Consider the following 23,279-nt stretch of genomic DNA (forward strand, 5'->3'; position numbering starts at 1 on the left):
TTGGCCTAATGTTGACATCTTGCAAAAACAAAGTCTGACTACCAAAATTAAGAAATTAACATCGATAGAGCACCACTGTCTAAACTATAGACTTTATGTGGTTTCGCCCGTCTTTCCCACTAATACCCCTCTGTGGTCCTGAGCTCCCATCCCACTGCGTGGACACACCGTGTCTCCCAGTCTCCTCCAGTCTGATAGCTTTCTGGTCCTTCCTTGTAAGCAGGGGCGATCTAGCTGGGTTTGCTTTTGGAAAGGATCTCCCTGAACAGGACGATGACCCAGGGCCCCCAGAGCAACCATCTAGGCAAGGGATGCAGGTGGTTGATGGGGTTGGGGAGTCTAGGAGGACAGGATTTGGAACAACATGGGGCGTCAGTTCATCAGACGACAATGAAAACCTGAAGGGCTGCTCTGTGCTTGGTTCTGGTTCCTTGCTAGGTGCTGGAAATTCAGACTTCAGGGACAGCAGCTCAGAAAGTCGAGAGGAAGCAGAGCTTTCCAAGCAGGAGGGAGGCCATCTTAAGCATGGCCTTTATTTTATTTTATTAAGATTTTATTTATTTATCCGAGGGAGAGAGAATGTGCGAGAGAGCTAGCCCAAGCTGAGGGGGCGGGGGGAAGGGTAGAGGAAAGGGGAGAGGCAAACTCTTCACTAAGCAGGGAGCCCAACACGGGGCTTGATCCCAGGACCCCGAGATCATGATCTGAGCCGAAGGCAGATGCTTAACCCACTGAGGCCTCCGGGCACCCCTTAAGCAAGACCTTTAATGAAAGCAGTCGTGGCTCCTTCTGGAGGAGGCCACCGTACTCTTTACTCCTCTCCTGAAGCTCTGGCTCAGGGACATGTACACAGCTAGGGGCCACCCCATGTTGGGTGACCAAAGACTGAGGGGGCTGGAGGGGGACTGAGGTCATGGTGGTCTGTCCCTGGGGATGGGAGTTGGAAGGGGTCCCTGTTTAGGGCAGTTGAGTAATCTCTCCGACCAGGGCTGCTTACACTGTAATATGCTTGCAAATCACTAGGGAATCTTATTAAAATGTAGATTCTGCGCGGTGCTCCCAGGGGTGCGCTCTGAGAGTCTGCATTTCTAGCAAACTCCCAGGTGAGGCCTACAGGTTCACAAAAGCCCATCCCAGGCTCATGGCAGCCCCGAGAGCCTCTGGGCCAGGAGCCTGTCTGGGTTTAAGGAATGGGAGCTTTCTAGAGCTATCACACATGATAGAGCCTCATTAGAAGAGATATTGGGAGGGTGGTCTCAGAACCCCTTTGCAGGAAGTAGGATAGGGAAAGGGAAGTTGCTAGGTAGCTGCCACCAGACCCACCTCTCCCGCCCTCGGGTCACGTGGGCGATTGTCGGAACCGCTCCGGGGACTCCTAGTCTATGTGCCCTTCCAGCTCTAGGAGCCTACATCCCAGTGACCAGTCAGGTGGGGTTTCCATTTCCAATTCTGAGCCTCAGCTTGAGAGAGGTCTTGGAGCTTTCTCCGATTAAATCGCTCCAAGGGGTGGAGTCACTTGGCCTGGACAGTGGATCCTCTAAGAAGGGGCTCTGGGCTCTGCCTTCCTCATCTGTCCCAGGGGTCGTGTGTGAGACCCCTCCCTGTACCTTGAACCAGCCTCTCCTCTCTCCAGATCCCTGCGGTGGGAGCCAAAGTGCCGGACAGCACTGGGCAAAGCTCCGGGGAGAAAGTGGGCACTTCCTGGAGCGGCACCGGTCGGCGCTAACCCAGGCTTCCCGCGCGACACTGCCGGGCGGACCTCGCGGTGCCACCCCCCAGGCTTCCTCTCTCCATCGTTCTGCCCAGAAGGACGCTGCCCAGACTGCTTCCACACAGGTCGATACCCCCCGAGCCTCCTCTCCCACACAAATCACCCAACGGGACAAGCCCAGGACCTCGTCCACCCAACAGGACATCCCCAGGACCGCCTTCACACAGCACAACACCCCCAGAGCCTCCTCTCCCTCAAGAATCGCCCAACGGGATGACCCCAGAACCTCCTCCGTCCAACGAAGCAACCTTCGAGTTTCCTCTCCCACCAGAACCACCAGACAAGACAACTCTAGAACCTCTTCTGTCCAACAGGACAACACTCAGACTTCTTTTCCCACGTGTACTCCTCAGAGGGACAATCCCAGAGGCTCCTCTCCCAACAGAAGCACCCAGCGGGACAACTCCCGGGCACCCTGTCCCCAGCGGGACAATCCCAGAGGCTCCTCTCCCAACAGAAGCACCCAGCGGGACAACTCCCGGGCACCCTGTCCCCAGCGGGACAATCCCAGAGGCTCCTCTCCCAACAGAAGCACCCAGCGGGACAACTCCCGGGCACCCTGTCCCCAGCGGGACAATCCCAGAGGCTCCTCTCCCAACAGAAGCACCCAGCGGGACAACTCCCGGGCACCCTGTCCCCAGCGGGACAATCCCAGAGGCTCCTCTCCCAACAGAAGCACCCAGCGGGACAACTCCCGGGCACCCTGTCCCCAGCGGGACAATCCCAGAGGCTCCTCTCCCAACAGAAGCACCCAGCGGGACAACTCCCGGGCACCCTGTCCCCAGCGGGACAATCCCAGAGGCTCCTCTCCCAACAGAAGCACCCAGCGGGACAACTCCCGGGCACCCTGTCCCCAGCGGGACAATCCCAGAGGCTCCTCTCCCAACCGAACCACCCAGTGGGACAACCCCAAAGCTTCTTGTATTCAACAGAACAACCCTAGGACCTCTTATAGTCAACGAGACAATCCACAGTCTTCCTCTCAGCGGGACAACCCTGGAACATCCTCCCCTCGATGCTGCACAAAACGGGACCACCCTGGACCGTCATCTCCCCATCGCTCAGCTCAACGGAACAATCCCAGGAATTCTTCTCCCCATCGTACTAACAAAGACATCCCCTGGGCCTCCTTTCCCCTCCGCCCAACCCAGAGTGAAGGCCCCCGAACCTCTTCCCCATCTCGCTCCAAGCAAAGTGAGGTTCCCTGGGCCTCCATTGCCCTTCGGCCAACCCAAGGGGACAGGCCTCCTCAGACCTCCTCTCCCACTAGGCCAGCTCAGCGCGACCCACCTCTGTCCTCCTCCGGATCTGCCCAGCACAGCTCGCCATCTCAGGCTGTGTCCTCCTTCCATAACCCGGGCCCCCACAGTACCTCCCGGACCTCTTCACCTTTGTACCCTGCTACCCGCGGGGCACCCCAGACCTCTTTGGAGCCCTCCCAGCCTCCATGCTCGGTCTGTATTGGGCATCGGGATGCCCCTCGAGCTTCTTCACCTCCTCGCTACTTGCAACATGACCCATTCCCCTTCTTCCCAGACCCCCATGCATCTGAGAGTGAATTGCCCCACCACAACCCCCCCTACATACCTCCAGCCGTGTGCATTGGACACCGGGATGCCCCCCGGGCTTCCTCACCCCCCCGCCACACCCAGTTTGACCCCTTCCCCTTCCTCCCAGACACATCTGATACTGAGACTCAGTCCACCCAGCACGACCCTCCTCAGTTCCCCCCACCTGTGTGTATTGGGTACCGGGATGCACCCCGGGCTTCCTCTCCGCCACGCCAGCCTCCAGAACCCTTCCTGTTATTCCAGGATCTTCCCAGGGCCAGCACTGAGAGCCTCGTCCCCTCCACAGACTCTCTGCACGAACCCCCCCACATGCCCACCCCCGTGTGCATCGGGCACCGGGATGCGCCCTCTTTCTCGTCCCCTCCACGCCAGGCCCCTGAGCCCTCCCTCTTCTTTCAGGATCTCCCAGGGACTAGTATGGAGAGCCTGGCCCCCTCCACTGACTCTCTGCATGGCTCCCCAGTGCTGCCTCCCCAAGTGTGCATCGGGCACCGGGATGCACCCCGAGCCTCCTCCCCACCCCGCCACCCCCCCAGTGACCTAGCACTCCTGGCACCGTCACCTCCACCAGGCAGCTCAGGGGGCTCCCGGGGCTCAGCAGCCCCTGGGGAGACCAGGCACAACCTGGAGAGGGAGGAGTACACCATGCTGGCCGATCTGCCCCCGCCCAGGAGGCTGGCACAGAGGGAGCCAGGGCCCCAGTGCAGCAACGGTGGCCGCACCCGCAGCCCTGGCCGTGCGGAGGTGGAGCGCCTCTTCGGGCAAGAGCGCAGGTGAGCTCAGGGCGGGGCCAGCCAGGTGGGCTGGGGAAGAGGCTTGGTGGCAGGACAGGTGGAAGCTTCACAGGCTTAGGTTGGCAGATGGAAAGGGTTCAGACCCCCACCCTGCCACTGACTGGCTGTGTGACCTCGGGCAAGTCACTTCATCTGTTTCCACATTTTAGGAGTTTTTTTTGGACAACCGAGTGATACTGTGTGTAGCCTAGTGGTTAAGAGCAAAGACCAGGGTCAGGTGGGCTGAGTTCAAATCCTGGGTCAAACCCATTCCCCAAACTATGTGACCTCGTGAAGTGATTTAACCTCCCCGAGCCTCAGTTTCCTCATCTGTAAAATGGGGAGAATGTTAGTACAGTAATTTCAATAAGGTTAAACTCTCAAACCCTTTCTTTGATCCAGAATCACAGGTTTATTTTTTTTTCCTTCTTACATGAGGGAAAAGGAAGTACTTATGATTTTTTTCTGCTTTAAAAAAATTTTTTTTTAATTCTTTTCTTTTTTTTTCTGCTTTAACCAAGAAAGCTCATGGGTCACCTTGAACTTCAGAGAACAGAGATGTCAGTTTAAAATGAATGGCCAAAGCCACATATTTTTTTTTAAAGATTTTATTTATTTATTTGACACACAGAGAGAGATCACAAGTAGGCAGAGAGGCAGGCAGAGAGAGGGAGGAGGAAGCAGACTCCCCACTGAGCAGAGAGCCCAATGCGGGGCTCGATCCCAGGACCCCGAGATCATGACCTGAGCTGAAGTCAGTGGTCTAACCACTGAGCCACCCAGGCGCCCCAAGCCACATATTTTAAATAAGAGAACTCCCAGAATTACAAATTTTGTAGAAATTACATGTCACTTTCATGGGACGTGGCAACAGTGTCGGAAGTCCTTTCCATGTATCCCGCAGTGTCCTTGGTCAGCAGGGACGCACAGGTGGTTTATGACCCAGAACGTTGGCTTTGGCACAGCTGTGGGGAGGGAAAACATTTTCTCCCGATCTGGCTGAGATTCCATTCTCTGGCAGTTGCAGCGTCAAGAGTTTTCAAGAACCAGGGCTGGAATTCCATGAGTTAAGGTTAAGAGAACCCGAAAATGTAGGTCTGAAGTCTCAAAACTTAGGGTGTATAATTCAGTGCATTATAGCGTATTGACTGAGACAGAGTTTTGTAGCCACGCAAAACCTCATTTGAAAACTTTCCACCACCCCGGGAGCGGGTCATATTTTGCATTCCAGAATTTTTCTGTTTTCCTTGAGGCAATGTTTTCTGTTAGATTTGAATCTACTAGAGCAACCTTACCTCTGATTCTTCAAATTTCCTTCTCCAGTAAGTTTTATCCATTTACTACTACCCAGGTGACAACCTGTGGGGTCTCCATCATTAATGTAATTCTCTCTTTGGCCTTAAAAAAAAACACACATACACACACATTTAAAAAAAATTTTTAACTAATATATACTGTGTTATTTGCTTTGGGGGTACAGGTCTGTGAATCATCAGGCTTACACATTTCACAGCACTCACCACAGCACACGCCCTCCCCAATATCCATCACCCAGCCACCCTCTCCCTACCGCCCTGCCTCCAGCAACCCTCAGTTTGTTTCCTGAGATGAAGAGTCTCTTATGGTTTGTCTCCCTCCCTTGTTCCATCTTGTTTCATTTTTTTCCCTCCCTACCTGCCACGACCCTCCACCCTGCCTCTCAAATTCCTCATATCAGAGAGATCATATGATAATTGTCTTTCTCTGATTGACTTACTTCGCTTAACACAATACCCTCTCGTTCCATCCACGTTGTTGCAAATGGCAAGATTTCGTGTTTTTTGATGGCTACGTAGTATTCCATTGTATATATCTATCACATCTTCTTTATCCATTCATCTGTTGATGGACATCTGGGTTCTTTCCATAGTTTGGCTGTCGCGCACACACACACACATTTTTAATTTTTTTAGGGCAGCTTTAGGTTCATAGCAAAATTGAGTCGAAAGTACAGAGATTTCCCATTCAGCTCCTATCCCACCTGTACATGCAGCATCCCCCTTCCCAACCCCGACTACAACAGCCCCTGCCAGAGTGGAGCATTTGTTATAAACCCTGATCCTACACTGACACGTCATTATTACCCACAGTCCATACTTTACAGCAGGGCTCCCTTCTGATGGGGCACATTCTGTGCGTTTGGACAAATGTATAATGAAATGTATCCACCGTTACGCTGTTACACAGAATATTGAACTGCCCTAAAACCCCCCATGTCTTTGGTCTTTTTATGATTACTATTTTTGGTCCAATATCAATTTGCTTATCTTTGATTTTATCTGATAATTCAGCAGGTACACTAAAGGTCTTTATTTTATTTTATTTTTTTTAACAATGGATTATCAATTTATTTAAAAGGTTGATTTAAGCATCTGCAATGGTGACTTCAACCCACTAAAGGTCTTTAAACCACAGTTATATTTTCTTCTTCTCATTCTTTTTTTTTTTCTTTTTCTTATGGGGATAACTTTGAGAGAGAGAAAGCGTTTATAATAGAAGCCAGGAATATGTTTATAATCTTGTTAACCGCTTAATTATTTTTCCGTAGGTACTTATATTCATTTTATTTTACTCTTTTTAAAGTTGTTTACCTTTTTAAAGCTTTATGGTGGTATAATTGATAGACAAGAAAAATTGCATATATTTCATGTCTACATTTTGGTGAAGTAAACGATCTACTTTTTAACCAAGGCTTTATAACTCTACTAAAGACTTAAAGTTTTTTTTTCTCTTGTATGACACTTTTTCCAAATAGAAAAACATTTGCTGTCTGAAGATGAAATTTTAAAACCTATTTAAGTATCTGTAAGGGACTGATTGAAAGTTTTGAGTGGGTGGCTAGAGGACCATGCTTTTATGTTCTCCCATATATTCATTTAACATGTGTTTATTGAGCATCTACTCTGTCTAAGCATTGCGTAACTGAGCCTGGAAAATTTCTCTTAACGGGCTATCACATTAAAGCATTAGGCGTTTTGGCTTGATGGCTTCATTTTTCTCCCCTAGATGCCTTTGGAATCCCTTATCTTAGCATCATATAAATACTTTGTAGTCTCTTGAATTTAAAACAGAGCCTTCATGGAATTTGCTAGACTTGATGCCTTTTGTTCTTTCTAAAAGATTTTATTTATTTATTTGACAGACAGAAATCTCAAGTAGGCAGAGAGGCAGATAGAGAGAGAGGGGGAAGCAGGCTCCCCACTGAGCAGAGAGCCCGATGCGGGCCTCGATCCCAAGACCCTGAGATCATGACCTGAGCCGAAGGCAGAGGCTTTAACCCACTGAGCCACCCAGGCACCCTGCCTTTTGTTTTTTAATACCCCCTCTAAGTAGAGTAGAGCCCATCCAAACCTCCAGAGGAAATATGTTTCCTTTGCCACACCAACACTGAGGAACAGGCAGCCCAAGGGGACAGGCTTCTCCTTTGGCTTCTCAGAATGTTCTTGAATCCTTTCTTCCTATCTCTCGATTCCACATGGGGGAAACTTCTCAGAAGGGATGAGGGTCAGGCAAGCTGGAGTTTATACTGCGGTGAGTGCTTCCACTCGAAAGATCACCCATTCTCCTGTCCGCCCTGCACCGAGTGGTTTTCTCTATTCTCCTCCCCAACAGAGTCACGTTTGGGGCTTTCGCTTTGTGGAGCCTCCAACATCTGGTTCGGGGGAAAACTCCCTCTGAGGCCTCAGATCTCGCAGAGCAAAGAACCCCCGCCCTGGTCTCAGATAGATTAAAAATGGAAGCGGAGCAGGCAGCACTCAAACACAGAAGCTTTAACTCCAGGGGAGAGAAATTTGGTTTCTTGTGAGTCTACTGCTCAGAACTCAAAAGAAAAACTTGATGTTTTAAAAAATATTTTATTTATTTATTTATGTGAGATCGAGAGTGAGCAAGCATGAGCAGGGGGAGATGCAGAGGGAGAGGGAGAAGTGGACTTCCCGCTGAGTGCAGAGCCTGATGCAGGGCTCCATCCCAGGACCCCGAGATCATGACCTGAGCCGAAGGCAGATGTTTAACCCACTGAGCCACCCAGGTGCCCCTATGGGTCTGATTCACGGCTACCCATTAAGCAAGACAATGAACTGGAACGAGGGACTTTTTACAGCTTAGAGGTTGGATGTGGCAACAATGCCCGGAGTCCAGGTGTCTTAGAAGTGACATTTTGCGTGGACAGTTTATGTTGGCCTTTCAGGAATGTAGAGGATGTTTCTTTTTTTTTTTTTTTTTAAGATTTTATTTATTTATTCGTCAGAGAGAGAGACGGAGAGAGAGCAAGCACAGGCAGACAGAATGGCAGGCAGAGGCAGAGAGAGAAGCAGGCTCCCTGATGAGCAAGGAGCCCGATGTGGGACTCGATCCCAGGACGCTGGGATCATGACCTGAGCCAAAGGCAGCTGCTTAACCAACTGAGCCACTCAGGCGTCCCAGTAGAGGATGTTTCTTCCTTCTGATCTTGCTCAGAGCTCTTTCACCGGCAGCTACGGTGGCCTGGGGTATTCAAGGCTAAATGCTAGAGCGCTCTTAGTTAGGGAGCGGGAGGAAAGGCGGGCCTGGGAAATCCCAAACTCACCATGTGGACAGGAAAAGGGCAGTAAGAATGGGATATGGGGGCACATAACTATCTACATCTCCCCTCCCACCTCATGGGGTACATGGACAAACTGGGAAGGTCAAGGGCTTGGCACCTGGAACATAGGAAGTGCTCAGTTAGTGTTTGCTGTTACAATCATGTGTGCACAGTGCCTGGCACACAGTAGATGCTCAATAAATCTTAATTCCCACAAGGTCCAGTCTAAACTTTGTCTAGGGGTGAGTGGTGGGCTGCTCGTGGGGTGGTGGTCAGAAACAGGAAGTATTAAGTAAGACAGGAGGCAGTCGAGGCCAAGGCTAAGCGACCCCCAACACCTGTACTTAAACTTTTCCCCACTTCATCGCCCTCCTAGGTAGATAGATTAGAGCGGTCGACCATCCTCATTTTTCAGAAGGGGAAACTGAGAACCTGAGAGGATCATCCCTTACTTGGGGCCCTTCGATGTGGTCATGGTGGGGCTCCCCAGTCTCCCACATCTCCTCCTATTGGGGGTGGGAGTAGAGGAGCAGGGATGCTGGGAGTGGGACAGCCCCAAGGTCCCTCAGAGGGGCGGCTGCATTTGCTCATAGGAAGTCCAAGGCACCGGGGGCCTTCCAGGCCCGGGACGAGGGGCGGTCACAGCGGCCCAGCCAAGGTCAGAGCCAACTTCTCCGAAGACAGTCCAGCCCTGCCCTCAGCAGGGAGGTGAGCACTGCCAGTCTGCCCTGGGGCCCCTGCACCCCTGAGACATGGGCCACTGCTTCTCCCCTCCCCCAGGGACCAGGCAGGGATCTTGGGAGGGGAGGTCCTTTATGAAAGGGTCAGAGCATCATGGGCATCCGGCTTCCTGTTCTCCCAAAGAGCCAGCAGCTCTTGGCAAAATTGAGAAGGACCCCACATTAGTCTTTTGAAGATGGCTCTTCTGTGTTGTCGCCTTCCTTCCTTAGGCACCTGCTATGCTGAGACATTTTCAGGGAAAGCTCTGGATGCATCATTCCAGCTTTAAGGGCTTTCTCTTCCAAGGTGGCGAGTCGTATTTTTAAAGAAACTCTTAGAGAGCAAGGCCGACCCAGTGGAGTGGGGTATTGGTGGTGAAAATTCCGGAACCTGATAGCGCAGGTCGGAATCAGTACCTTTGCCCGGGGGGTGTGGGGGAGCAGGAAAGTAAGCAGCATTTTAAAGATCTTTCTGAAAGTGAGGAGACTGGGTGAAAGGAAAGAGCTGACCCCCCCAGGGAGGGAAATCAGGGACCCTAGGTGCTTTGTGACCTGCTGTCCTCCAGGCTGCTGCAGAGACACAGACTGCCTCTCCCCAGGCCTGGTGAGGACCAGTCTGTCCTAGAGAGAGGCCGCCCGGTCAGGGTCCTGGAGCCTCACCGAGCCCCTCACCTCATCCTCAGGTAACCAAGCCCCTTGCGAAGCAGGCAGAACCAGCCCGGCAGAGTCAAGCAGAGCCCTCTCGTCCCAGGAGCCCCGAGAGGCGGCCTGAAGGGGACCGGCGGCTCCAGGGGACCTCGCTGCCCCCAAGGACATCAGCCAGGACCCCTGAGAGGGAGCGGCGGACAGAGAGACCCCTGGAAAGTGGCTGGGCAGGCCCAAGACAGCCTCTGGGGGGGTGGCGGAGTCCGGAGGGGCCTCCAGGAACCCAGGGCCCTCACAGACGTCTGGAGAGAGGGTACAGCAGCCAGCAGGAGGGCCCAGGCCTGGGGGGCTGGCAAGGACTTGGGGAGCCCAGCCGGGGGCTTGCCAGAGCCCCAGAGGGAACTTGGAGGGGCCCTCTCAGGGAGTCTGAGGAGAGCTGGGAGCAGCAGAGTGGCCCCGCCGGCCACAGGGAGCAGGCAGAGGCCTGGGAGGAGCCTCCTGGGAAGGGGTTGCGGGAGGCCCCTGACAGGCCAGCTCTCAGAGGCTGGGCCAGCCTGCAGAAGCTGCCCAGTGCTCACCAGACTAAGAGCCCTCCAGAGAACTCCAGGGTAGGCCCAGCAGAGTTCTTGAAATCCCAGAGGCCTGAGATGCCCACTACCATGGGCTGGGGGGCTGAGGGAACGTGCCCACACCTGCACAGTCCTGACAGGCGATCCGAGCTTGACTGGAAGGACCTTGTGGGCCTTCTCGGGGCGCCCAGAGAGGGGGCCTGGGGCCGGATAGAGGAGTCGATGATCACCTCCCACCTTCCCAGGTTGGACTGGGAAGGCCTCCTAGAGCTCCTACGGGCCCAGCTGCCCCACAAGGACCCAGCTGGACACTGGGGTCCCCTGGCCCCGGCTTCAGGGGGTCCTCCGGCCCCAGCTTCAGGGCCAGAGGTGGGTTCCCCAGGCACAAATGGCATCCCGGAGCTAGAGCGACAGGGCCAGCCTGATGGCTGGGAGGAGTCTGCCCTGGTCAACGGACAGAGCCAGAGCGCTGGGCAGTGGCCCGGGAGCTCCGCCCAGCTGCCCAGCCCTGCCTGCACCTCCACCCAGTGGCCAAAGACCAGAGTGACGAGGGGACCAGAGACCTCACCTATGGCTGGTCTGGAAGAGATGGGCCAGCTGGGGAGCAGGAGCCCTGCAGAGGGTCCCGGCTTGCCAGAGTGGGAGGTAAGTTCATCTCCCGTGCAAGGGGCAGCCTGACAATCTGCCCCACCCAGACAAGTATCCTTCGAAAGGCCTCCCTCCGGCTCCTGCACACCCTCCGAGGCTCAGCCCTAACCCTCCCTCCCGACCAGCACTTTCCCAGCCCCCAAAATGGGCAGCAGTGATAACGACCCACACTCTTTGATGACCGGCATTAACTACCAGCTAAGCCCGGGTCTGAATGTTTTCTGGATATTTTCCTCATTTAATCTCCATAGCAACCTGATGAGAGAGGCACCGTGTATTCTCAGATCAGGAACCTGAGGCCCAGAGAGCACACAGCTAGTGAGGGCTGGGCAGGCTGTCAAGCCAGGTGCTCTGCCCAGGGCGCACCCCTTTCCATGCTGCCCAGGCTCTGCTTCCTGTGGCCTCTGGTGGCTCCCACCTGACCCTGGCTGGGACCGCAACCAGTGCGGTCAAGTCCCCTCCCCCACTGCCCTATTCAAAGTTCCTCAAAATCCAGACAGCATCACTTAGCCCTCTCTGGCCCCTACAGCTCCTCTTAGGCACAGAGGAGAGGTTGTGCAAATGCTGATTGGGTTGAGCCAGGAGCTAAGCCCGGCTGTTTAAATCAGGGCACGTGTGCAAGGTAGGCCCAGGGCCTGGCACAGAGTAGGAGCTCACTAGGTCCCTTCCCTGCCTCCTTCGCCACAGCAGCAGGGACCCTCTGCCATTGCCCGGAGCCTCTACCTGAAGATGGTGGCTGGGGAGGGTCCCGGAGGCCAGAACGGGGCCTCAGCTCCCTGGAAACGCAGCGCATGCTTTGGGGCACCGAGCTTCTCTTGCCCTGTAAAATGGGAACAGCTGCTTCCCATCTAGCCTTCGCAGGGGTGATATGGAGGCTCCTGCCCGATCACCCAAACTCCCTCACTTCCTTGATGTCCCGCCCCACGCCGCCTCCTTCCTGGACGACAGGGAGGGTTCATGCTGTCCCGGGTTCTGAGCCTGGAGCTTCACACCTTATGCCTCCCATGCCTCGGCCTGAGAGAAGGCTTGGCCTCATCCAGCGTTTACTGGGGGTCATGCATGTGTCAGTTGTCCCCAGTGTCCAAAGCCCTGGTTTTTAACTGCCATTTTGTAAATCCTCTGAGCACAGGGCCCACCCGGGAGCCCCTTCTGCTGTATTTCTCTGAGGCTTTTATCTGTTGGCTCTCCAATCGACTCAGTGCATGGACAAAAGAGTTACAGGGATGAACCAGCTTGGTCCTGCTGTCTTGGCCAGAGGGGGTTCTGGGAATTTGGAGCCCCTCACCCCAAGAAGCTGTCAGGCTAATCAGGGAGGCAGATGGACCCCAGGCAGCTCGGGGAGGAGGGGCGCTCGGTCGCAGTGGATGCTGGGACACGGCTGCCTGGCCCACTCTACTGGAAAGATCCTTCACCTGCATTTGCTCAGTGGTGAGGCCACGGGAAGTTAGCCATGGCCTCCAGGGAGGGGCGGGAGCAAAAGGTGTTTAAGGGCATTTCACGAATGACACCGCAGAGGTGTTTACCAGGTTGTTGGGGTGCCATTTGGTCCCCCTCTATGCAAATCCTTGGCCTGACCTCCACCTGGCCTTCCTCCCACCCCACATTCACTCTCTCTTTGTGGAGCTGGTGGCAGAGCTCTGCAGGACCATCTCATCTCCCTACCTTTGCACGGGCTTTTCCCATTGCTTAAAATGCTCTTCCCTTCCCTCTTCAGTCACCAAACACTCGTTCATTGTTCAAGTCTTAGACTGGGTGCTTTGCTCTGAGATACCTTCCCTGAGTATTACCCACCTCTACGTTGGTAATGCTTTCCTTCTAGGCTCAGTGATTCTACTCCCCTCCATCTGGCCACACTCAGTTGCCATTTCCCCCATAAGAAAGACGGGCTGCTTGGGGGCGGGAGCTTCATCTACTTTATCTCTGCCCTTCTGGCCCCTGGCCCAGGACATGACACAAAGGAGGAGCTCAACTCAATGGATGATTGATCAGTGAATCCATGAACCTTGAGTGCATGCAAGAAACAAATGGAGGGTGGGTGGGTCATGGGTAGATGACGGATAAATGGTGGACAGTGGTTGTGTAAGTGGGCGATGGACAGATAAATAGGTAAATATACTACATGAGAAAGGGCTGTTGGGTGGAAAGTTAGGTGGGTGATGGTGGAACAGGTAATGGGAGTTGGATAGATGATGTTGCTTAGATGACAGATGGGATGATGAACTGATGGAGGGATGAATATGAGTAGAAAATAGACGGATGGATGGTGTGTGGAAGGGTAAATGTGGCATATGGATGATGGGCGATGAATGAATGTTGGAAGATGATGGATGGTTGGATGTTGGATGGGTTGAGGAAGGCTACATGGATGGAGGATGGATGGATGAGTAGGATGATGGATGTTGAATAGGTTAGTGAGTAGATAATATAGGGGTAGACTTTGGCTGGTTGGATGAATTATACATGGGTCCATGGATGTTGGATGCTAGATGGGTGTTGGATGGATGGATGACGAATGGATGGATAAGAAGGTGGATACAGTCTGGGGAATAACATGGGTTAAGCTGTGTTCTTTCTTATCTCCAGTTCCAATCAGAGGAGCCCGAGGAGTCAGAACCAAGCAAAGGCCAAGACTCACTGACCGACCAGAAGCATGCAGACTCGGTAGTTGGGTCATGGGTGTGGGCTCATAGGGAGGTAAAGGGAAGGGAAATCAGGTTGGAGGTGGGCTGAGGTCCTCTGATGAGCTCTGGGATTGTCCAGACCAGGGTTGGCTCCACCATGGGGACATCTGTGTGCCTGGTAGGGCATTGAGAGGAGGAGCTCCAGAGGTGCTGGGTCGCAGAGCCACCTTTGGGCCTGAGGTTCTGCTTTTGACTTGCAAGGATGCCCTGAAAAGTCACTCCTCTTTTCTGGGCAAATGGCAGTTTGACCCCGATGATGTCTGAAGGCAAACCAAACCTTCTGGTTCTGGAGGGCTGGCCAGGCAGGGAGAAGGGATAGAGATTCCAAGAGCTAGAGCCAGAGAACCACTGAAGAGGGCTGAGGAGGTGCTGCTGTCCACTGAGCCTGGATGGTCTCCAGGGCCTGGGGCGGTTGGGAGAGATGTGTGCAGGGGGCGGGACTTAGCGAGCCTGCCGGGAGGCCTGGCAGGCGGCTGGAGCCCATCACTGCGCCCCGCCCCTCCCACAACCTGCCAAACAGACTGTTCTCATCACCCTCGGCCTCCAGAGAGGTGAGGTCAGAGCAGACAGCCTGGAGCAGCGGGAGGCAGGGCGAAGGAGACAGACTGCTTGGGGCTGTGCTTTCCTCATCCTGCCCTTGTTGCGCTCTTTCCTCGCTGCCGCAGGAGAAGCTGATTGGTGGTGCTGGGAGAGGGGGTGAGGCATCTGTCTGGCAGCCTGGAACCCCCTGATCTGGCCCTGGAGCTCATCAGAGCTGGGCGGGGGCAGATTCTGTCCCTCCCCGTGCAGATGAGGGAACGAGTCATCCCAGGTCACACAGCGAGGCAGAGGCTGACCTCCAGCTAGAACCTGGAGCTTGGGACCCCCATCCTGTAGTCCCTTTGCTGCCTGGACGCTGATTCCTGGTTCTGTCACGATTCCTCACGTGGCCTCCCCCAGTGGCAACAAGATTTTCATGGCTTGGTGGCCCGTCTCCCTGTCTGTGACACGGGAGTGGACAGAGGACTGGTCACTAAAGGCGCTTCTAGCTCTCACGGGGGCTCTGGCAACTTTGCTCTTCCTCTTTCTGGGTTATTTCTTCATACTTCCTGGGGCCAGAGTTTGGTGAACAAGGAAGAAATAGCCATCTAGGGGTCCCCCGCTAATCTCCACCAACGTGGAAACCTCTCAGTATAGCCCCAGGCAACCAGGACTGGACAGAGCTGATGCTTGTCTTGTTCTCTCACTCGTTCATTCATTCATTCATCCATCGATTTATTCATTCATCCACGTACACTTAGCCAGCACCTTCTGTATGCCTGGGTGTGGGCCAGGAGCCAACTGGATGCATGGAGCTCCTGGTCCAGTGGCCAGGGCTGTGCTGGGGGAATGTGATGGCAAGGTGGGGGAGCAGTCCCTCTCCCAAAGCCATCCCGGGCCCGTGCTCTGATGCTTTAGGTCCCATTGCCAGATGATCTCTTGATTCTGAAAAGTGGGGATACCTGGACTCTCTTCCAGTAAGGACTGTCTTCCGGAAGGACTCTCCTTCCTTTCTGACAGTAAGCTGTGCCTCTGTTTTGCTGTGGCCTGTCTCCCCAAGGATGTCTGCAAAGGGGCCGCATTTGGGGGGCCTGCCAGGGATGGTTGCAAAAGTCTGTGACTCATTCCTTTCATGGGAGGGGAGAGGAAGGCAGATGGGAGGGGAGTTGTGTGACCTTTTGGTGCCAGACCAGTTGTTGCTGTGGGGAAGATGGACCCGGAGTTCCCACGTCTTTAGGTATTTCAAGAGAAGCTGGAACTATGCAATTATATGTTAATCTCCTGATTCTTTAACATTGGAACCTAACGCAAAATAATCTGAAAACCCTATGCAGGCTGAACACACGGCAGGGGTCTGCACGCCCCTCCTACTAGACACCGGTGGTCTGACTTTAGGGTGGTGAAGGGCACGTGTCCAAAGGCGCTGAGCCCCAAGAACCCTATCAAGCGAACACCCTGTAGTGTGAATGAGTTAACAAGCTCTTTCCTTGGCAGCTCTGTGAAACGAGAAAGATGGGAGCCCTGGGCCTTTGAGGTGGGCGTGGCAGAATAGGCAGGGGAGACTGTAGTCGGGGACCTGCCCCCCCATCCCACCGAAAGGACCTGGGGGCCAACACTGGACCCTGTTTGACAGGCAGACAAGAGGCCAGCGGAGGGCAAGGCTGGGAGCCCACTCAAGGGCCGACTGGTGACCTCATGGCGGATGCCCGGGGACCGTCCCATGCTGTTCAATCCGTTCCTGCTGTCTCTGGGGGTCCTCAGGTGGCAAAGGGTAGGCTGGCTCCAGTGGGGTGGGAGGGATGAGGGTGGGAGAGAGTGGGAGGGGAGAAAGGACGTTGGCATCAAGAGAGGGAGAGTGGTGGGGGGGTTGGGGGCTCATACACGAGCAAGGAGAGATGGAAGCAGAGTCCTAAGGGCCCCGTGGTCTCTGCAAGTGACTGGGATTTCCCGCTTCCAGGACAGGACTGGGGCTGTTTTTGGTTTTCGGGGTCAGGTGGGATTGAACACACGGCTGAAAGCTCCCAGTCAGCACCTGGGCCAAGGGGAACCAGGCTGGGGGAGGAACGTTGAGAGGGATGGCCTGCGGGGGGCTCTGGGATTGCAAAGTGTGTCTCAGAGCTGGACCTGAGCCCGTTTCACAAACATCTGGCATTACGTAAGCTACCCGCTGCCCTGAGAGGCCTGTAAACACTCGGGCCTCTGGTTCAGGGTTTCCTCAAGGGTGGGGAGGGGAGGCAGCTGTGACCCGCTCCCTCCTGCCCCCTTCACAGCAGAGAAAAGCGGCCTGGCCTCCCCAGGGACCACTGGCAGGCTCGAGGGCTCTCTCTTCGCTTAGTGACAGGCCGACTCTTGTACTCTCGTTGGCTCTGGGTCTGGCACTAGGCTGGGCACGTTAGGGACAGGACACCCATTTTGCAGATGATGGCACAGAGGCTCACGGAGGTGAGCTGACTGGCTGGCGTTGCATTGCTAGGGCTTAAAGGAGCCAGCCTCTTGCTGATTTTCCTCCTTCCTAGATGAGAGGATGCCTGCCGCGAACCACTCCAGCCTCAGTGGCCACATCTGCATAATGGGGAAAAGTCGATAACGACTCTCAAGGCTGCAGAGAGAGCTCAGGGAGGTTGGGATGCACAGAGATAGGGGGGTGTGTCCGAACACTACCTTTCCCAGCCACTGCATGATTGCCTCTCTGCGGCTTTTGGTGATCAGACGAACATGTTAGCTGGGCACAGTGGGACCTTCAAGTCCTGGGCGGGATGATAACCAGCGTGTATTGGGCGCCTCTGTGCTCAGTTCTGTGTCCCATATGTGACATGCCGTGGTCACGCCTGATCGCGTCGACTCCTCAGCACCAGGCACGCTAAGTACGGTGCATACTGTCCGTTTTACAGATGAGAACATGAAGCTTGGTGAGGAGAGAGGCCATTTGTTCTAGGTCACACGGGGGCAGAGCTGAGATTCGGACCCTGCTCGCCTTGACCGCAGAGCCCTCCCATCTCCGTGCCTCCTACTCTCTTCCAAGCTGCTTGCAGCCCTGAGAATCTTCACAGCTTTTCGCGTTACACAGATGTGGCTATGGAGGCTCATGAGTTGGCAGTCGTTTCTCATCTGGGAGGGAGAACAGTCAGGAGCAATGGGACGGAACTGCCAGCAGGGCCTCCCAGATAGTTCCTTAGAGCGGCTTCAAACATCTCTTGGGTTGGAGAGTGAAATCGGTCCCAGGTCAAGAGCCAGAAAGCCCAGGCTTGAGTTCTGTCTCTGTTCCTAATGTGTACGGCTTTGAGCCATTGTCACCCTCTCTGAGCCTCACGGTGTTATCCTCAATGGAGTAACAGTTGGAGATGGATAACCCTGCAGTTTGGTGGTGGCCCTGGGTCCCCAGGTCTGTGCCATCTCTGTCTGAACCAGGACAAGCTGTGGCAAGGGAGTCATTCCTTCGTTTGTGCATGCCTTTCTCAGACCTATGTTTACTGAAGACCTACTGTGGGCTGAGGCCCTGGGCTGGTCTCCAAGATAGAGGCAAAAACACTCTTGTCTCTGCTCACGAGAAGCTCAGTGTGATGAGGACACTGACACAGAACTGGTAAGAACACAGCGTGGTCATCCCTTTAGTGGCCGATATACAGACTAGCAGGGAGCGCTGGACCAGGAGAGTCTCTGTGCTGGAGGCACTTTGGCTTCCTTTGGACTGAGACCTGGAGGGTGAGGAGGCATTTTCCGAGCAAACAAACATTTGGAGAGATGGAAGGGAGGGGCAGGAAAGAGAGGGAGAGTGTATGTGTGTGTTGGGGCACAAAGGACAGGAAGAGAAGTGTTCCAGACGCGGTGGGGAATGCGTTGTGTAGTCCCATCCGAGGTACAAAGGACCTGACTTATTCTGAGAATTCCCAGTGGCTCCATGTTCTGTGTCCGTGGCATGTACAATGTGTGTGTATAATAATGGAAGACAACAGGTAGGGTCCGATTATGATGGACACTGACTGCCTGGTACAAGTAGGCAGAGCTGATCTACTAGCGCCGGGGAGGTGTTGAACTTGGAGCAGGGAAGTGATCTGGCGATCGCTGGGTTGAGGGTACTACAAGAGGAGTCCCAGAGGCCAGGAAAGCAGCAAGGAGGCTGGTGCTATCAGGGGCCACTGGGCCAGAGCACTGGTGGCTGGGGAGGTCTTTTGTTTATTTATTCACTATACCAAGGACCAAATGCCTGAGTGAGGTACAGGGGTAGAGTGGGAAGACTCAGCATGTGGAGGCAGGAAGGCGTGTCTAAAGGAAGATATGCTGGTTTTCGGCCTCATTCCTCAGGATGGAGGAGAGGCACCCAGTGGGAAATGCGGGGAAAAAACTTCAGCTCCCTGAGCCTCTGTTTCGTTATCTGTGAAATGGGGAGAGTAATTAGAGTTTTGTGGGTTTTTAAAAGATTTTATTTATTTATTTGACAGAGAGAAACACAGCGAGAGGGAACACAGGCAGGGGGAGTGGGATAGGGAGAAGCAGGTTTCCCGCAGAGCAGGGAGGCTGATGCAGGGCTCGATCCCAGAACCCTGGGATCATGACCTGAGCCCAAGGCAGATGCTTAACAACTGAGCCTTCCAGGCGCCCCGAGAGGAAGTATAGTCATGCAGCAATAATTTTTGAACTCCAAACTGAGATGGCAGAAAATTGAAACAGCAATTATTCCAAGCTCTCCTGTACCCCGCCCCCAAACGTTAGCAAACTAGGGATAAGGGGGTTGTTCTAGGTGCTTTACTTAAATTAACACTTCATCCTTACAGGAACATCACGACATAAGAGCATTATTCCCTTTTACAGAAGGTGAAGTTGAGGCCAGAGAGGCCGAGTACCCTGCTGAAGGTAACACAGGGTTTGAATCACAATTCAACAAATTCCACCGAAGTCTTTCCTCCGCTGCAAGGCTCAGAGGAGCTCCTGCAGGCAAAAGGCCTCTTACAACCTGCCAAGTGCTGGGAATGTGAGAAACGGGTGTAGCCCACATCCAAGAACCCAAAACCTGGTTCTTAAGCCCAGAAAGACCCGCTTGGGAGGAGGAGCCATTTGGGGAATGCCCTACATTTCCAGAACTCGCTTTGTGCTTAGATTACGCGCTAGGAATCCCGTCTCTTCTTACTGTGACCTTGGGCAAATCGGCCCACCTCTCTGAGCCTCTCTTTTCTCATTACTAAAATGGGGACGGGGACACCTCCCTGTCAGGTCTGTGGTGAGGCCGAAACTAGGTGACACAGGTAACGAGCGGGGCTGGGCGAGGGGGACCCTCTGAGCTGTTAGGACTGGGTGCACTGCCCACGTCTCTGTCAAACCGAGGGGCCGAGCCCTTAGTGGACCCATCGCTCCGTCCGGCGGCTCGCGGGAGCCATAACAGGGCGACTGGGTGCCACACCCGACTGCCTCCGCCCAGCACTCCCGCGCCGGGGCCGGGCCGAGTCACCTGCACGCTGAGCCCTTCCTTCCTCCCAGCGCGCCGGCGGCCGCAGTCCGGCCCTCGGCTCCCTCCGCCCCCATCCGCCCGCCCAGACCGCCCTCGCGCGCCCGTCCCGTCGCGGCAGGCCCCGCCCCCGGGCCGGCCCGCGCTCCCATTGGTCCGCCCGCGGCCCCCGCTGCTGTTTGTCCTGGCTTTTCCACCGCCCATTGGCCCTCCCGGGTCCTCCCAGGAAGTTTGAAAAAAAAAAAAAAAAAAAAAGTTTTATGGGCGGATGGAAGGGGCCGGGGCAGCGCCGGGGAAGGGAAGGGCCGGAGGAGCGGCGGCGGGCGGCCGAGAGGGGCGGCGGCGGCGGCGGGATTCCCGCGCTGCTGGGCCCGGCCCGAGAGTCCTTCCTACCTTCCTGCCTCCTGCTCCCGCCGCCCCGGGGCGCCGCCATGACGGTGAGTGCCCCCGCGGGGCAGCCCCTCTGCGCCCCAGGCGGGGCGGAGAGCGACGGCCCGAGCCAGAGCCGAGCCGTTCCCCTCCTGGGCACCCCCTTCACTTCCCCGAGGCAAGAGGAGGTCTCGGCCGGAAGACAGGGCGACCCCAGCAGCACAGGCCGGCCGGCCTGCCTCAACTAACCCCCAATCTCTTCCTCACCTTTCCGGGCGAGGAGCCAGGGCGACCCCGACGCAGTGGGAACTCCCTGTCCTGGGCAGCCCCTTCCGACCCCCCACCCCCACCGCAACTTTAGCGGGACCAGTCGCGGGCAATTTGGGATGGCCCTTTCCCACCTCCCCTCTAGCTCCCTTGCATTCTCGCGAACTGCCGGACCGGTAGGGACTCCCAGGGCTCCAGGCAGTGGGAGGGAACGAGGATGGGCCTGGTTTGGGTCTGAGATCTCGTCCGGGGTTGGAGAGAGGCGCTCCCCGGCTCGAATGGGTCGCACAGAACCATTCGAGGGCTGGGAGGGCTGCCTACTCGCGTGGGCGCTGGCCCAAGGTTGGGTGGGTGAGAAGGAGCCGCCCCTTTGCGCCCCACCCGGGAGCCCATGCTGGGATTTTTGAAGGGGCTCTTGGGCCTTGGGTGGGGCAAGCCCACGAGCGACGTGGGAGACACGATGGCAGAGATTCGCCTTTCTCTTGGGGATGGACATTACCCAAGTCACTACCTGTACCTTAATGATCACATCGGGCCCCACAGCTGAGTTCACCATTATTCCCATTTCACATTTGGGTAAATTGAGGCATGGGGGATGAGGGGTGGTGTTGCCCTGGGTTACCCTGAGCGTTAAGGAAGGAGTAGCCTCTTTCCAGGTCAGTCTGGCCCCTTGACCATGATGTTCTGGAAGGGAGGGGCGGGGCTGCTTTTGGTTTCTGGCTAGTGCCTTAGGGAGGCTCTGACAGCCTGGACGGGTGGGGTGATAGAGTGGAGCTGGGTGTGTTTGCGCATGCGCACGTCCCCTTTCCTCGGATAGTGGAGACCCTGACAAGAAGTGGGCTAGGCTGCTGGGGGTTGGCCCTAAGGGCCCCTGCCCCTGTGAGTGTGATGACCTGGCCCCTGCTTGGACTTCCTCGGCCTCCGCACATCCTGCCACCTCCCTGCTGGCTCTTCCTGTAGTCAGCAGCCTCCGTTTGGTCAGTGAGCAGAGAGGGATGTGGGGGGAGGCGCTGAGTCAGTGTCCTGGCCACCCACCCTCAGGCCCCCAGGCCCCGGGGAGGATGTTTGCATTGCCTACTGGGTGCCTTCCAGACCCTGAAGTGGGTGCTTTCACGTTACCAGAGTTGATCCTTTAAGGTCGATGATTTTAACTTCCCATCTAACAGATGAGAACACTGAGGTATAGAGAGGGGAAGTAACCTGCCCAGGTGACATAACCGGTATTTGTAGCTAGATCGCCCCAGTTTTCTTTCTGGGGCTAGATAGAAATGTACTGTTGGCTTTCATGGGGAAGCGCATGGTGAGGGGGCTACTTCAGGCCGCCTGTGGGGGGTACTTGGAGGAGGGACAGCATATCCCTGCGGTGGGAGGGGGCTTCCAAAGGAAGACACCCTCCTGTGATTAGAGGATTTTGTCAGATGGAAATGGACTAGGGGAGGGAAGAGTGTAGACAAACACCTTGGTTGTGTTTGGGGAAAGGTGAGAACATAGAAAAGGGGCCTCGAAAGGAGGGCTTCGAAGGCCAGGAGAAGCAGTATGGGCTTTGATCAGGGGCACTGGGGAGCCAAGAAAAGTTTCGGAGCAGAGAGATGGCTCATGATCTCTGCTGACAGCGTTTGCTGGGTTCATCATGGCTGCCTTCATGCCTGAGCCTGCCCCAGCCTGGTGTCCCTCCTGTGTCTTCTTCACACCCTTTCCCTCTCTCCTGACCCCCAGCCCTGAGCTCAGAGATCTGTAGGGAGCGAGTGGTAAAGTTGCCGTGAATGGGTAAAGCCAGGCCTGGAGTCCAGATCTGCCCCACCTCCTTTAGCTTTCGCCCAGTGCAGCCCTGCCCTTGGAGCCTCCTGCCTTAGCCACTGCCTGCCATCAAATTATATACCTGTCCACTTGTTTATTGTCTGTCTGTTTCCCGAGTTCCACCAGGGCAGGGGCCACATCTCCCCTTTGCAGCTGATTTCCTGGCCTCAAACAGTGCTCGGTGCTTTTAAAAAAAAAAAAAAAAAAGTTTTTCAACAAACATTCCCTTAGCCTGGAGGGTTAACAGACATGTCCCTAACGGTGAGTTGCTCCTATTCTAGCCTGTGAGGGATAAGTGAATGGCTTTGAGACCATCACAAACACAGCAGAGGCTGCAGGAGGGCACTTTCTGGCATGGTGTGTGGTGTGTACTGGGAAAGGGGCCACGGAAGTGGCAGTTAAGCTGGGTCTTAAGGCACAAGTAGGGGTTTGCCTGGTCCCGGGTGGAGGAGGAAGCCTGGTATTTCAGCAGAGGACATGGGCTGGTGTGGAGGGCCTGGAGTCCTGATGTGTTGCCGATCAGAGAGCATATGTGGTGACGATATAAAGATGGGGTTCCCTGTGCAAGGGGGATGCCGGCTGGAAGGGTGAGCTGACCCTTGTGTGCCATCAGGCAGCCAGACCTCGTTTTGCAGCCCCCTGGAGGTTTGAAGCTGACTTGTGACACTTAGGCCTTTTTGAGGGGGTCTGCCTGCCAAGCATGTGTTTAGAGGGCGCCGTGTCAGTGGGTCAGTGGCCATGACCCAAAGGAGGAGAGAGCTGGTCGGTACCCCTGAAGGGACAAAGGGCAGGTGAGCTTTCTCAGGCGGAGGAAGGGTGGCTGGGCCCTAGAGGCCATGTGGGAAGGGACAGCAGGAGAGGTCTAGGCTGGCGGACCTTTTGACCCTGGACAGGGGTTCCCAGGTTA

At 55.1% G+C, this 23,279-nt stretch overlaps 1 protein-coding gene across 2 annotated transcripts in view; it reads left to right on the top strand.

The window, feature by feature from the left end:
• The window catches only part of TRIOBP (TRIO and F-actin binding protein), a 52,422-nt gene that overhangs the window by 9,478 nt on the left and 19,665 nt on the right, over window positions 1-23,279 (top strand). Inside the window, exons 5-8 of one of the 2 annotated variants that reach the window (XM_047741145.1) lie at window positions 1,634-4,115; window positions 9,312-9,426; window positions 10,121-11,296; window positions 13,883-13,960. In XM_047741145.1, the coding sequence (XP_047597101.1) occupies window positions 1,634-4,115; window positions 9,312-9,426; window positions 10,121-11,296; window positions 13,883-13,960 (3,851 nt within the window). Of the gene's footprint in view, window positions 1-1,633; window positions 4,116-9,311; window positions 9,427-10,120; window positions 11,297-13,882; window positions 13,961-20,170; window positions 20,377-23,279 lie in introns of those variants that run through there. The other variant, XM_047741143.1, reaches the window with a different exon arrangement.

This window comes from Lutra lutra, chromosome 8 (assembly GCF_902655055.1).
Source record: "Lutra lutra chromosome 8, mLutLut1.2, whole genome shotgun sequence".
In the NCBI taxonomy this organism is placed as follows: domain Eukaryota; kingdom Metazoa; phylum Chordata; class Mammalia; order Carnivora; family Mustelidae; genus Lutra; species Lutra lutra.